This window comes from Anomalospiza imberbis, chromosome 3 (assembly GCF_031753505.1).
Source record: "Anomalospiza imberbis isolate Cuckoo-Finch-1a 21T00152 chromosome 3, ASM3175350v1, whole genome shotgun sequence".
Taxonomy (NCBI): domain Eukaryota; kingdom Metazoa; phylum Chordata; class Aves; order Passeriformes; family Viduidae; genus Anomalospiza; species Anomalospiza imberbis.
The window spans coordinates 111094176-111111074 of NC_089683.1; the positions used below are offsets into that span (position 1 = coordinate 111094176).

The 16899-nt window shown below is 40.2% G+C and overlaps 1 protein-coding gene across 4 annotated transcripts in view; it reads right to left on the reverse strand.

Annotated features, from left to right (window-relative positions):
- Positions 1-16899, reverse strand: part of COMMD1 (copper metabolism domain containing 1) — a 62420-nt gene that overhangs the window by 37714 nt on the left and 7807 nt on the right. For 3 of the 4 annotated variants that reach the window (XR_010997897.1, XR_010997896.1, XM_068186451.1), the window contains exon 2: positions 6788-7069. Coding sequence is in view for 2 of the 4 variants with exons in the window: in XM_068186451.1 (XP_068042552.1) it covers positions 6788-7069 (282 nt within the window). In the remaining 2 variants the exon portion in view is untranslated. Of the gene's footprint in view, positions 1-6787; positions 7070-16399; positions 16490-16899 lie in introns of all 4 variants that reach the window. The other variant, XM_068186452.1, reaches the window with a different exon arrangement.

The window sequence follows — 16899 nt, forward strand, 5'->3', positions numbered from 1 at the left end:
GCAAAACTTTCGACTTCTGTTAAAAAGATGCTAGTGGAGATTACAATTTTTTGTCCTTCAACTACATTTCACCTCAAATACAGACTGGCTTTGCTGCAAGGTCATGCAGCCAAATGGTGCCAGTGTGCATGTGGCATTCTGTGCAAATGCAGTGCTTTAATTTGCATGTTTGCAGACACTCTTCACACAGCCCCAAGTCCATGGTGGTGGGGAATTGCACAGACAGTGTGATTATTTACACAACAGCAGTGCAAGTGTCACACAGAAACTGCTCTGCCAACCTGCCCCAAACAGAACAATTCCTTTGGTGATGGGGGAGATGCAATTTAGGGTCTCTGAGTCTGTAGAGCCAACTCCAAGAAAAGGTATGTAGTGAAACACTTTTGCTGTGTCAACAGCCAGGTCTGTTGACCCCAGCTGCCCCTGTCCCAGGCTCGTTGCAATCTGTTTCTCAAGGCTGCAAGAGATGCTCTGGAGGACATTACATCAAAGCTATCCCATATTTTATTGCTCTGTGTGAATGCCAGATTGATGTCAGATTGCAAAATATTTGTTGATATCACTGATATTATATAAAACAGATTGCAAGTCCTCTGTCATAATGTGCAAGATATAAGAAGGTAAAAATTTCAAGGGTCTGGGACAGAATCTGAATTTAGGCAGATGATAGGCAGTAAACAGGCACCACTGCTGGCTTCATACAGCTCACCTTCAATTAATGCAGAATTTCCCCTGTAATACCCTGAGCTCAGCTACAATCAAAAACACTTATATCTCAGGTAACTTATTCTATTTAATTACTTCAGCAAATCTATTTCCAGAGTAAAGACAGGGAATATATGAGTATGTGTGCACTTGCACACCTACTCATAAATAAACCAGCATTGAAACTGTCAGCACTACTGAGTATAGAATATCCTTGCTTTATATAGGATGGATACATGAGGGAAAAAGTACTGTCAAATATACCCAGGGGAAAAGTGACAGCTTGAGTCAGAGTTATTTAATACCTCCATTTAATGCTCTTATCTCCTTAACATACTTATTACACTTCCACGTCCCAAGAACCACAAGTAACAAAATTCTCTTCTTGTTCCCCAAGTTTCTCTCCACTCCAAGAAGGTGACAAAAATTGACCTGTCAAAGCAAAGGACTACAGAGAGTGCCATGCAGAGGATTAAGTAAATAACTGAGTTAAGTCACTCAACCGTGTTCGTTTCCTCTCTGTGGAGTGACCTGCTGCCCTCTCCATTTTTTATTTGCTTTTGCACTGTACTGCCCTTACGTAACTGTTCCCTCCAGCTCATAAATTTCCAAGGTGAACAAAAGCTCAAATGATTGCATTCGGCTTGCCCACAAAGGTGATTTTTTTTCCAACTGACTTCTACTTACCAGATTCCATCATTTTAATCACATGAAACTATTAAGCCCATTGGGGTTAAGTTGATTAATTTGGCTTCTAAATGCTTGTGCTTCCCCATTTTCCACGGGAACATCATTTCTGATGATGTTAATAGCTACAGAGAGTAAGACAGATTATGGCTGGAAAGGAAAAATGGCTTGGTGGCTGCTTTTCCTTCCTCTCTGCAGGCCTGGCTGGAGTTATTTTGGTTTGGGTACCTGGAGCTGCTTTTCACCTCCCCACGCATCGCTTTGCCCACACGGATATCCTACAAAAAGCAATCTGCCTTTTCAAACAGCTCCTACATAAAAAAGACTGGAGATCCATTATCTGGGGCTATTTTCAGCCATATCTCTGAAGCAGCCTGAGCTGGAGTCACACAGAGGCAAAAGCAGGCACAGCCATAATCCTTCCTCCCCATAGCATGAGTGTACTCCTGATGTTCTCTTGGTCTGACCTCCCTGCAGCAGCAACAGCTATGGCTGGGGATAACTGCAGCTGACAAAAGCCAAGAGAAAAATGGCTGAGAAAAATGCACAAAACACCACTACGTCCTCGGCAGCATTCAGTCTGTACTCCCAGCAAGGGAATGAGTTTTTATAGAAGATGAATCCTAAGATTTTTTTAATTACATCATGAAAGCGTGCTCATGTGTGAATGCTAAAAATAAATATAATTTGTTTATAGCACAGATGATAGAAATTTCAGCCTAGATTTGTGTAGCACGGACATAATTAACAAGTCAGAAAAAAATTCATCTCCCAGAAGTTTACTTTGAGACCTAATTTACTCCTTCTCAAAACATTAATTAAACCTTTATAATCACTGCAACTAAAACTTGATGAAATGTCAAGCTCCAGACCTTCAAAATACTGGTAGCCTTTTACCTCCAACATACAGCACATGACAATTGTCTATACTCCTTATGAACTCTTTCCACACTTGAACTAACAGAATTATTACCTGAATTATTATTATTATTTTCTCTGAATTACCAGGGTTCTGGACCCAGCCATCAGCAGACAGTAGGCAAACTGCCTGCTGGCAGTTCCTACTTTTTCAGCATTAAGTATGCTGTTGCACTGGCAAAGGTGCACTTCACTTAGCAAGTCCTTTTATCAGAAAGTATTTTATCTCACTGGGGAGAGTTTAAAGTGACAATCAAAATATAATCATAAGTAATGAAAATTAGACTTTCACTGAAAAGGCTGTTACTAATGCTTGCCTGTTCTTTAGAGAAAAACACTTGTTTTTTGTGAAGATACATATCCCTGGTGATTTCAGACCAGATAAATATATGGAGTGAAAGGCTGCTTTCATTTGCCCTTAACTTTGAAAGAAATTTCTTTCTTAACTTTCTTACCTTGTATGCAGCTTCTGGTATTTGCTACATTGTAGTATTTAATTACTGTGTATCATTAACTGTTATGACCCCTCAGTCAGGCAGAGGCTTTTAGAAAATGAAAGAGCAGAGAGATATAATATTTTGGAAAAAAAACTCCTTTAATCCATAATTCTGATGTGATTATCTCAGGACTTTCTGGGAAGAATCCTGCAGGAGAATCCCAGCTGCATGTTAAACCAGGGCAGAAAATACTCTTTGATCATAAAACATGCTTTATGATCCAACAAAGCCCCAAGAGAAGTGATACTACATGGATTACTGGTATCTTAAACACTGAAAAGAAATGTATGTGGAAATACCCATTCTGTAAATAAGTGAAAGCAAAAAAAGCCAAAAACAAATTCCCAGCTAATCTGTAATATCTGATCAGTCTCAGACATTAAATTGCAAAACATATAATGCTATATATTTATATAAAGAAAGTAAAACTTATTGGTAAATCAGCCCACAGGAAGAACACAGCCCAGGGGAAAGGCAGATCTCACGAGGAAAAGAACACGACAAAGTCCAGAAAACTAGTTTAAATATACTGTTAGTGCCAAGCCACGGTGCAAAAGCAATGCATTAATTTTCTGTCAGGGGCAAGGTCAGCTATAAATCTGGAATGAAACGTGCAGGTAAGGCAACATTGCACAGCAGTGGCTGCCCACCACGTGGAGCAGTGCTGGTGCAGAGGGGCAGGAAGGGCATGAGAAGGAGGATGCTCCAGCTCACTCTCCCATCCCTCTGAGCAGATTCACATCTGGCTGAAATTTCATGCCAAAAGAGCTTTACAGACATGCTCAGAGAGGGAGAACAAGATAAAAAAGGACATAAAGAAGGGGACAGGTAGCTACAGATGTTTTAAGAGAAAGCCAGCAAGGTAGATAAAAAACCCAAGAGGATAAAACCATTGTGCCAAAGAAAAGATGAGCTGTTCAAATGGAAAAAATGAACCAGCAGCCATGAGCACTAAATATCACAAGATGAAGGCAAATGCAGGCTAAAGTGCAACTGCTTTATCATTTTATTTTTAGTCAAATTGTTAAAGAAAATAGGCTTTCAAAGCTGATGGCTAGCATGTTCATCTGCCTTTAATCTTAATATAGATCTGCCATGATCTATAAAGACTACACCACCAGCATAAAGGAAACTTCTAATGTTGTTGTAAAATCGTTACTGAAGAAGAGTTCAGACTCCAGTTTACAGATCTTGAATCACTTTTTTCAAAGTTCAGAGCATGGTATTTTCAAATGTTCCTCATTAGAAGTGTTTTTAAGTGCACGTAAGGAAAAGGGTTCATTTTTTTCTCTTATCAGTAATGGCAAGGCTAGCGAGAATTAATGCATGCAAGTTGTGATGGATTCTCAAACCCAAAAGCATCTCTCTCCAGCCAGATACCATTTACAAATTTTGACAAAATTCACTCAGTCTAAACTCAGTCTAGTGGCATTTATGAACCAGTGACTTCCAATTAATTCCCCATGCCCAACCACATCAGGTTTCACACACAGAGTCTTCCCCTCATGAAAGAGCTGACTAAAATTCAGAGAAGGCAAGCAGGAAGCAAAGTTATTTATTGAAGCAGAAGGAGCAGATGCTCCACCAAGCAGCCTGGTCTTCTGCTGGGCAGAGACCTAAATCCAACCCAGAGACACTGAGAAGAATCAGAGTGACTTCTGGAAAGGTACATTTTCTACAAAGCATTTCTTTGCTTCTGTTGAACCATGAAATATTCATGCCAATTCATTACATATCAATGCATTTGTATATTCCCCTGTTATCATGTGTCCAAATGAAAACAGTCTGTTGTGAATAATTTATTCCTGAATCATCAGCCAGCTTTCTTCTTCAAAGCCAGATCTTCATTATTCATCAAATCCTATCTATGGCTGACAACTGTGTAGAAAATGTGTTCTCTGCTAAACTTAAGAAAGGTGTATAAGAAAAGTATATGTATATTTGATGTGCTACAATACTTGATATTTAGAAGAGATGTTCTAACAACAAAGTAAAAATACTTATAAAGACTATAAAACATGAGAGTTTCAAATTAGTGGGCTGGATCCAGTGTGCAACAACAACTCTTTCAACCTGCAGTAGGAGTCTCTGCGACCAATCTTTCCAGGAGGTTCCCAAACCCCTGTGGCTTCCCAAAACTCATCCCATCACAGGAGCGTACAGCCTGATGCAGAGTGCCTCAACCCAAAGATTTACAGCAGAGAACTTATTTAATCCACAGCCAAAGGCTAGGTGAAACCAGAGCTCCTTAGAATAAATGTACATTTGACTCGAGAGGTGACAATGCTAATTATTCCATGGTTGTTCCAGTAAGTACCAGTTTAACTCACACCAAGTGTCAGGTTTGCCACAGCTCACTGGCATCCTCAGGGAAGGAGGCAAAATTGTGTTTGATGGCAGTTCCAAAAATGCATTTACACAACCACTTCCCTTTGCAGCATGAAGGGGCATTGCTAAAATAATTAATTTTGATTTTGTTGTGGGCCTCTTTGGTAAGAGACATTACAGTGTCTCAGAAATGCGTATTCTTCCTCCATCCCCTCATTCTCTCTGCAGAGGGTAAAAGAAATATAAATGTCCTTGCTGCTTGATGTTACTGTAAAATCCATTACTGGGGGAAAAATCAGTTTCAAAAGAGGAGTCACTAACTACATAATCCCCTTGTGAAACACAACAGAGATTCTGAGTTAAGGATGCATTTTTTAACGAATGCAGGTATTTCTCCCATTTGCTCACTAATGTACTCAATGTACTCATTATAATGTGCTCCCTGTAACCTTTTTATTCAAAGCAACCTTTTCTCCATTTGCTGCTAATAGAACCCAATCATTTTCAATCTCAAGACCCTGAGCAGAAAACTCCACTTCTCTAAGGTCAGGAAAAAACCCGAAGCCACACACCATTACAGTATTGGTCACTGCAGAGAACCACGAGTGGAAGGCTCAGGGAGGATCAGCTTCAACTGACTTCAAAGAAAAGTGAACTAACAGAATGACCTCTTCTGTCTCTGTAGGATCTCAGATTACACGTACCTTCATCCTGGTCTTGGCTTAGCCACACAGCTGGAATTCAATCATTCCTATGCACACACATATTCCAGGTGTATGGGCTGAGGTATTCTTAATTCAGGCACTCTTGCTATTAAAATACTATGAAATACAAGGAACCTTGCTAAATGTTAACTATTAACATCAAAATCCCCAAATCAGCTCATGGCATGATTTGCAGTAGCTACTGCTAAGAAATGAGGTTTTGAAATTTACTAAAACACTGCAGAGAGAAAAGAAACCAAATTAAAGCACATTTCCTGTTAGAAAACAACAGCTAATGTGAAGATGAGAAGCTGTGCCTTTAGCTGTACATTCCTATGGACTATAAAGATTAAAAAATGAAGGCAATGTTCAGCATTGATCGAGCTATATACATATATATATATATACACACATATAAAAATATATCTTTCAGGCAGATAAGGCCGGATTGCATAATGTGACAGGTAATTAGTAACATAAGAATGGGTGTTATATAAAATAAAAAGGAGTCTTACCCCTCATTTGTTCTAAAATGTAATTTATGAACTTTACTCTTTTTCAGCTCCTACTTTGCATATCTTAACTAATTTTAGTGTTTAATCAAAAGAAAAAAGGACTAATTGAATTTGCAGTGCACGGTATACAAACAGAATTATAAGATCACGTTTGACTTCTACATCCTCTGATTTTTCAAGCTTAATGAAAAGAGAGCTGTCAATACATATGTGAAGATATGAAAAAAAAAAAAAAAAAAAGCAAAAATTGCATTCACCACCCAGAATGTTTCTTTGTCTCCAAAGATGGACCCCCAACTTCTGGTCCATTAAAGAGCCAGTGGTGACGAATCAACTGGCTTGATCTGGATGCAGTGAATTCAGCAATAGGTAATATGCCTCAGTGACATGTGTAGCTACATCAGGTTCATATATTTTGCAAAAGGAAGCTTACCTGCCCATTTTTTCCCAGTTCCATTTCAACTATGGCAACAGGAGTGTTTATCTGATCAATGTGCCTCAACTGTGCCTTCAGGTCCACTCTCCAGTTCATGTTTTTCAGGACATTATCCCAGCGGCTCTGACTGATCAGGCTCTCGTGGATTTGAGTCCGGTGGTTCTTCCAAAATTTTGCAATGACTGCAGCCTGATCTGATGTGATGCCACCTTGTTTTTTGGTTTGGGCAGTGAGGAAAGCTTCCAGCTGATTCAAATCCATGTCTGCTGAAGCAATTGACTGTAGGAAAATAAAGGGAGTAAAAGGGAAAAGCTTGCTTAACTGAGGACTTCAAGGACACATCTTTAAGGTTTGACAAATACTGGATCTTAAAGGGGCTGTACAAACAAATACAAAAGGTCGCAAATAACCTGTGACCTTTCATTAAAACTCAATTTGCAAGTGCCCTACTACTTATCCCAGATTCCTGCCCCACAGCAGCTGGAGGGGAGTGGGTTGGCTCCAGCAATGAGCTGGGAGCACCTTTGGGAATTCAGCACTGGTATGGGATAGCTAGGAGGCTTCTCCCTGTCTCCTGGCCCTTTCCCCACTGCGCCACAGGCAATCCCAAATGCCCAATGCTACGAACACTCTGTCAGGTCTGGCACTGCACTGCTGCTCTGCTGGGCCAGGAAACAGGAAGGCTGGGACAAAGAAGGCATGCTCCTGGGCTGGAACAAGTGAAGGGACAGCCCAGCTCATTGCAACATCCACAGTTTCATCTGACACCTCCACACCACACACAAGGAAGCAAAACTGGTAAATGCTGCACCAGTAAAGCAGGGCCTGCAGTAGCAAGAGCACAAGCCCTTCATGGGAGAGTCAAAAATGCAACTGCATTTTTTCATCTGTATTATTCTATCCATAAGGCCCAAAAAGCCTTAACAATGCACCTGCAGGTTCTTTTAGAGCATTGGTGGACTCTGTCAGGCTTTATTTGTATTTTGCAACAGTGTGGAAGGGGTCACTTACTCCTTGTCCCTGTGCAGCAACAGAAATTATTATTATCCCTAAAAACCCCTTTTTATATAGATATTCAGTTTTCCAATCTATTTTTTCAAAACTGATAAATCCACAGCCTTACATCTGCATTGCCAAAGTGGCAATAGCTGTTAGTATACACGGCCACGAAGGGAGGATGGGAGGTAGAAAGAGGAAACTGTGGTTAAGTTTCCCCATCATCATCTCAAGCAGATGCTTTTGTTTCTTTTTCACACAAAATGGATGCAACTTCTCCAAAATGAACACAACACCTCCAAGCACACGCTGACACGGAGCACAGCAAGGTGAAGTGCAGCCAGTCCCTGGGATTTGCCTCGATTTAATCTTCTTGACGTGGTACTGCTACAGCTGCATTTCAGGCACTGGGGAAACCACAGCCTCATTCCTTTAGCCAGGGGTGTGACATCGTGTGGCTTTGGGCTGGACACACACACTGTGCACCTCACATTGCCTGTCTGCAAAACTGGGCAGTGCTGATCTAAAAACTGAGTGTTTTTTTAAGAGGGATGAGCTGCCTTGCCTTGCTTTCACAATAGATCAGCTGCCATCTGTTATGTGATTGAGAAAAGAAATGGCAATCAACACTAGGAGTAAATCCTCGGCTGTATTAAGGCTCCAGCTTAATAGGAGCATCTGTGATTTTATTATAAAATCTGAGCTGCCTAGTGCACCATTCTGGCTTTTCTATAGGGCATCTGACATATTGGTACATACTGCTTGCTTTATATCAGAAATATTTAACTTAAGAGGTAATTATCCTGTACTAACTCATTATGCTGGAAGTGAAAACAGCACTTCTTTTCGTTTTCAGAAGAAAAGCTATTCAGACTTACACTCCTTTCCTACAGCCACATCTTACACTGTCTACTAACAGCAGTGTGGAGTATTTTCTGCTTTAATATTTTTCACATCACTCCATCTGTGTTTGTGTGCTGTGTGACACCAGCTCCTGCTCGTGTACCCTTCCTGTGCTGGTTTATGTGAATGGAGGGAGGAGGGTAGGTGAATCAACAAGCAGAGACCCCAGCACCTCATGCAAGCCCTCTCAAGATCAAGTGGAAATGCAGACTTTCTTCTCAGTTCAGCTGTGCAGAAAATTGCCTTCTGTTTTACTCCTGTGCAGAAACCAAGAACACAAACTGTGTCCCCTGCACTGAGTGAAGCAAAGGTGTCATGGCAAAACAGCTCATCTGCATTAAATGTGAATCTAATGCAGGTTCATGGTGATACCAGGCACCCCTTTTCTAGGCTTCATTTCATAACCTTCAAGCATTTCACATTTCTAATCCTCTGGAATTTTTTTTTAAACCTCACTCTCTTCACAACAACCCTTTTTGCAAGATGCAGCAAGATTTCTGGCAGTGCCCTTCTAAGCTGATAAAGAACTGCAGACACAAAGTTCTTTATTGTGCTTGACATGTGATATAAATCTGACTTTGAAGCATATCCAGACAAGGAAGCTTATGACCAAACTGGAAATTTTAAGCATAAGGAACACAAAAGAATATTACTAGAGCATATACAGGACAGTTCAACATGGCTATTTGGTAAAGATCATCAGGAGATTGACAATTAATTAAGGTGTGGTGTGAGCTACATTTAAAAGCTCTGCATTATAAACACCCTGATATAATTTGCTACCAAAAGAGTGCCACATAAAACCAGAGAAAGGAAACCATGTATGATAATTAGCCATCATTTATACCTCCCTCATACACACATGTACGCACAACAGGGATAGTTTTATACTCTACACATAAAAGAAACTTACTGCACACAGCCAAGAACTCAAAAAGTAACAATCATACTGTATTTTGGTGGAGTATTCATCAGATAATGTATACCTTAAATAACACAGCCTTGTAATCCATCATTCAGACTAGAATCTCCTTCTTCTTGGAAATGTGACTGCTACTTCAAAATTCCTCTAAAAAACTAACTGGAAGTGGGTACAAACAATCAATGAGTTATATTTTGGTACAGCTGCATGAAGAATTTAATTAATGGACACATATTTTCTTTGAAATTCCTAAACAAATCCCACCGGCTATAATGGTTTTCAAGTCACATAAGAACAGTAACTCATTTTAGTATTCTTTTTCATCTTAACCTGGAAACATCTCACTGTGGACAAAAAATGAAAGACTATTTAAAGTCTTTGCTGATCTTTTTGGTCTCCTGTTGCATGAACAGTTACACAATTTATTCTTTAAACAAATGTAGTTCTACTCCATTGCTTATATGAAGGGACTCAGTTCAGAATTATTTTAAGCTTGGGGAAATGTTTTATTTTAACTTGGCAAAAAATTATATTTCAAATAATATTCTGCACAGCTTTACAAACACTTCTATTACTTTTATCAATGCTCATTCATTACATAGAATATCCAATTACAGTGAATACATCTGATTGGTATTTCTAAGGATTGATTTAAGTTAGAACATGAGTGGTCCTTCTGAGCTTATAACTAGAAACAGATCAAATATATCTAATTATAAGTCTCCCTCACATGCTATTAAAACCCCAGGAGCTTCAGATGAGCATTTATCACCACCAGGACAATGACCAGCTGTTGTTCAACTCCAACTGCCATGGTGAGGATTGTTTCACTGCTTGAATAAACAACATATCCTAACTGGAAAATTCTCAGAACTTAAAGGTATTGAAACCTTTTTTATCCATCTGCTGCTAGAGCTGAATCACTGTCAGCATTGGTTCTAAGAGTGAAACATCTTATTAATGCCAATTACTTAACCCAGACAGACCTTAAAGTGCAGAATAATTGCCATATCTTCAATCACTGTACTGTTAGTGACACATCATTATGTTATAGAGACTTTATACTCTCAGCTAATTTCAGTTTTTGTTGGTAATCACAAGTAATTTACCATTTCACATAAAAATCTTCAACTAACTCAAAGCAGAAAAGTTCTCTTAAGAATGTATAGAATCACAGCTGTTCTAAGCCAGTGCCAAATGTAAATTAACTTTACTGTGACTATTCACTTAAAGGTCTAAGTAAGAAAAGCCTATTTCAAAACCAGAGTCTGTAAGACAACACCATCAGATATTAAAAACTTCCTCACATTATGTATTTTGTGATTTGATAAAACACTTTTTCTTTTCCCTCCTAGAAAGCACAGCTTATGGACAGTATGTCACATTTACAAGCACACAAATCCTGCCCTTGGTGACTGGCAAGGCTTTCCTTTCCAGAGGCTGGGCAGATGCTTTTGAACAGCAAGAAACAGTTTTAGTCATACTGAATTCTCCTTGTGTTCTCCTTCAACACATACCCACTGTGTCTTCAAATACAATTCAGCCAATAAAAATATGACTTCAAATACCATTTCCTTAATGAAACAATATTTGGTAATCTGGAGAGTTTTGTATTAGCCTAATTAGATCCATCAGACATGTGCCCTGGTACACAGAACAGGAAAACAGACTTAAATTCATTATCTCGTTTGAGAAATAAAGCCTGACAAGCATGCAGTACTAGTGAGAAACAACAACTGGTAAAACCCACTGGGGAAAAAAAGAACAAATTTCACTTTCAGAAGAAAAACATTACTTGTCAACCATCACAGGAGAGCTCTAAGAGCTGGACATTGCAGCACGTGGAGGCATTTCCTGCAGCTGACCCTCAGAACTGCAGGCTGCTGCCAGCCTGCAGCACAAAGAAATCCCAAGCTGAAGGAAACAATTCAGTGCCATGGAGCGTGCTACTGAACTCGCCTCCTCAGGCTTTTGGGAGGTGGGGTAAAAGGTTATTCCTGCATCACAGCTCTTCTCACTCGTGTGCTTTTAGAAATAGAACCCTGCAAGCCATGTCTCAGACCCCAGGAATGCATGCAGGGAGATGTGGAAGCAGCCGCAGACAGGAGGAACATGCCAAGGAACCTCGCTCAGCTGAGCATCTTCACCACACAAAGCCCATTCTGGGTGACACCAACGTGCATCTCTTCCCTTTATCAGCCTAAGAAAAAAACACTTCCTGGATCTGGGGGCAAACAGCAGCTGCCTGCAGAGGAAGAGAAGCAGCTCAGAACAGCAGTTGACACTGTGCTGTCTGTCAGAATCAGCTCAGCACGTTCCTCTGCAAAGATTCCTCCTCTGACAGGAGGAATCCAACGTCTTCCCAACCCTGTGGTTTCTGGGTCTTCCTTTGTATGTTGGAGCCTGACTCTCCCAAGGGCTGCTGAGATATCCAGCCCTGTCATAAATGAGCTGTTCCCACAGATGGTCCCTGGATCTAAGTCCAGAAGACTTTCCCACGTTTCTGGAGACAGTAGAGGTTTTCAACTAGTTGGTAGGTTGTGCCTCACAAACACTGTTTTATTACAGTCCAAGAGGTCTCCTGAGAATCAGAATTAAGACAAAATTAGCTACAACAGCCTGCAGCCTGTCTGCACTTGGAAATGGTGATCCATCTTTCAGGGAAAAAAACCCCAAAACTAAAGGCTTCTACACCCCCCACAAATTTATAAGCCAGAAATCTCAAGTGACCTTAATACATTTAGTATTTCTATCACAAAGTAGAAAGATTTTAACTCATCTATAAGTCTTCATTGAATCCATGGGAGACCACATGAATTCTTTTATTCACATTCCATACCACGTGCAACATTACTTTTATTTGTCTCTTACAGAGCAGTAGTGAAAGCCAAAAGTGAAATGAAATAGTTTGCTTAGAGAAAAGAACCATTGAACCTGTGAACCATTAAGAAGTTAATAAATACATTTATTTAAATCCTATAGCTTACTTTTCTCCTAGTATGTAACAGGTCTTCTGCAACAACTACTGTTTTTATTCCAACCTTTTGGTTCCTTGCCAAGGAGGCACTCACCAGGTCAACAGGGGTTCAGTAAACTTGTAAATATTTTTGAATTTGACTTCTGATTTTCATCAAGCTTTCTTCTTGGGTGGGAAAACTCGCAACACACACCAACACAAAAATTATGGAACTGCTACTGCAGATGGGAAAAACGTGTGTGTGGATGATGAAGCTTCAGGCAAAATTACATCCTTCCTGTGTTCCTGATCTTATTAAGCTTGATTCCACACAGACTTGTCAATTGTGCACATGGAAGGAAAAAACTCTCCTCAAGGGGTCACTTCCATGTTTCTTCACTGACTCCCCCATCTTCACTCCCACAACTCCCAGGCTCCCACCAAGTAGAAATCCCCTAAACACCAACCTATTTTTTTTTTTTTTGCAAACAAGCTCAGCAAACTATGTTCTCTGTTAAAATTACTTTTTTTGCTTGAAAGTTCAATCACATGGGAGTGAATACTCTACTATTTTTGACCTAGCTTACAAATGAACACAAAAGAGATCTTAGCATTAGTTTTTAAAAGCATGTGAAGCGACCACAACATTTTTTCTCCAGCCTGCCCCTGCCAGGAGTCTTTGCAGCTGCTAGAAATGTCCTGTTTGAACTCTCAACATCATAAAATGCCACTTCCTAAATTTATTTGCAGAAGGTGTCATTTTTCTGTGCTGTGAAGATGCATTTGATGACAAAGGAGGATGAAAGGCTGATGAAAACAGGCAGCCACCATCGATTCCTGCAAACCCCAACGAGTGTCTCCCCCATGCCAGAAAACATCTTAGCTGAAGGAAAACTGAGAATCATCAGGATTACTCAGTCTGGACCTACTCTGTCTAGGCCTTCCAGCGCTTAAAAAACAAGAGCAAACAATAATAACACGAACAGAACAAGCCCACCCACAGATAGAATCACTCACAGGTAGATATCCAAATAATGCCTGCAGTCTCAGATTATGAGTAGATACTAAAAGCTTGGGTTTTAAGCAATAAACATTAAAAAAAAGCAGCAGCCCTTCCTTCCTTCCTAAGTTTTCAAAACACTTTAAAATAACACTATTATTTAAAATAGAAAGAGGAAGAGTTATACAAGAAAAAAGGCAATGGAAAGTGCTTCTCAAGAGAGCATAGATAGGTTGGACTGGCTGGAGGGAGATAAAACATGGAACAAAACAAAAATTCTATTAATAGCAGATATACTTGCAACAACAACGGTGATATAGGAGGATTATAAATATAAACATACTGAAATGAAAAATACAAATATAAATTGCCCAACCTGATCTGTACTCTACTGAATTACAGCAAAGAAAAAAAAAATCCCAGACTTCGTCATCAGTTTTCTCCCCACTCAAGCCCAATTCTTTGCTGTGGTTTAGAGAGCATTTTGCCACTTGGGGTGGAGGGAAAGAAATGTCACATTTCCAGTAGTTCTTAAACATGCAACCATATTACAGACAAGTTTGAGAGGTTCAACCTCTTTCAAAATGAATGTGTACACACATGTGCTCCCTGAACTCCGCTTCAGCAGAAGGAAGCTGTTTTCTTGGAGAACACACAGATCTTTAGAGGTTACATTATTCAGTCTAAAATGGTTTCTTCTTCAGTCCTGAAGGAGCTGGATTCAGAAGCAAGAACCCTCAATAGATGAAAGCCATTTAATGGACTATTGCCAAAGACAGAGAGCTAAATAAAAGGAAGAAGAAGAAATCCAGATAGGACAGAAAACACCAGACGATAAATTAAAAAAAAAAATTCAAGGGAGGGTGTAAAAGCAGGAAAAGAGAGACAGACACAGTGACAGTCCTGGAACTGGTGACATGACCTGTCATTCCCTTAGGAGACCACGAGCTCAGCCTTTTCTTCTCCCCCTCTGCTCTCTTACAATAGGAGAGATCTGTGTTTATCAGGTTTCTACAATCATTCTGGGAAAATTACTTGCTGCTGCAGACTACTGCTTCATGTCTAATCTCATTTCACTTAGGAGAGCTAAAAATAGAAGTTGGAGCACTTCACAATTTGAAGACATGGAAAAAAAAAAGTTGTAGCCCTACCCTGAGTGCAGTAACAGCACAGACACTAGCAGAGCTTGTTGGAGCTTTGCAAGCAGTGATCCTGTCAGTGAAATCAGCACAAACTTGCTTTATGAACCAAGCACAGAAACAGAATTGGTATCATGAATTAAATTTCCACTTTTACTCAGAGTACCTTGATTGTCTGCATCTCAGAAGTAAATGGCTGACTCAGCTAACCTGTCCCTTGGCTTGCATTTGAACATAAAGCAGAGATGCTCTAGCAGTGAAAAACATGAGCCATATGAGTCTCATCCCTCCACTGCTGCCATATATTCCCTTTTAGTGACAAACTCGGACCCCAACCTCTGCTTTCCTTCTTTCCCAGCACTATTGTGCATTACTGGCTACTGCCACTCTGAGCAGCAGCTGGAGCTCCATTCCCTACCTGGAAGAAGAAGGTGGGAGTGCTGGCTGCACTCCCAGCCCAGGCTGGGAACACATCCCTGCTTTAGCCATAACCCTGCAGACCCTGTGATTCAGAGCAGCAAACAGATGAGTCAGGAAAGCAGGCAAGCTTACAGACTACACTGCTTCACAGGAAGCAAGCAACAGTCCTCTGCCAGCTGGTCCTTCACCACCTATTTTGACAGCTCATGTTACATGCTGACAGAACTGACAGGTGAGAGGGAAGCTTCCATTCTCAGGATCCCAGCCACCAGGGCTTCCTTTCAGCACAGGGAAAATGGTTTTCCCTCCTGTCAGCTCAGTGAAACATAAAACATGTTCCCCAAAGCAGCAGCAGCCACGGTGGCTGTGAACAGCCCAGCATTTACAAGGAGAAAGGAGCAGCAGGTCAAACTCCTCAGCAGAGGAATCACAACTGTAAAGCCTCCTCTCCATCCCTGTTGCTGGAAAACATCACCTGAGCAGAAGCAAAGGCCAAAGCAGGGAGCTCAGAAGAAACCAACTCTCACTTTCCCATAAAGACCTAGTTGCCATTTCCTGTATCAAAAATTATCTCTGCACTAAATATAATTAACATTTTGGGGAGAGAAAAAGCTGAAGACGTGATGAAACAGCTAAGACATCAACCAAAGCCCTCTCCAAGAGAGTCCCACTGAACATTAATGACTGCTTTGATTAGCCCAGAGAGGGTGGTTCTCTGTCTCTATCAGGTTGGGCTGCTGGAGTCATCCATCAGTAGAGGATCCATCAGGTTTTCCCAAGCTTTTAGGAACCCCTCCCCAGCCCTGTGCCACCCCAGCCTTAGATTTCACATTTTTAGTCCTCAACTGCTAGAAACTTCCGCAGTCAATTGCTCCAAAACACTGCAACCCTTGGCATCAAAAAGAACTCAATTAATTTTCCCCGTGTTTTTTGTCTTTTAGACAAATTGAAGGCTACTCACATTCAGTAAACTCCCTGCCATTTGTCCACATGAACTGGACAACTTCATTAGAGCTTTCTGTTCATTATGAGGCTTTTTACAGATTTCCTGACATGCCATAAAATGAACAAACCCACGTTCCTTGCCAAGCAAATGCTAATCATAAATGTACCATTTTTTCTTTGACAGAAAAAGGGAGTTACACGCATTTTTCTCACTTCAAAAATGTTAAAAATTTGAGCTAAATGAAAAAATAAAAAAGGAATCACAACTAATCCAAATACACAAAATATCTCTGCCATGTGTGACTGTGTAAAACTAAAAGGTACTTATACAAACAGCTTGTCAGAAGAGAATAAAAACTACTCTTGAACCAGAAATGGCAAAAAGAGTCTGAGAGAACAGCACATCTGATGTGACAGTCTGAAGAGAGACAACAAAGCCGTGTGTAAATGTCAGACAAGGAGTAAAAATGTCTGTTGATTACTTGCCTTTCACACAGATACTACTGCAGTGTCTGCGTGTATCTTCAAAACATATTTCATAATCCTGGCATCACAGTTCAGAGAGACTGCAAAGAAAGGAAAGGAAAAACTACCCACCAAGCTGAGGTAGAAATCTTTTGGCAGAGATCCCAAAACATCTCAACCAGAAAAAAAACTAACCTTATTTGGAAAAAAACCCACAGAATTTGCTCAAACTATATTTGTATTGCCACTTTTTACTGTTAGGGAAGAGAGAGAGATGTGAAAAAACATGCTTTCAGAAATGTATTAACATATGGACAATGACATGACACAATGACAAAAATATTTTAAAAATAGTCAGAAAAG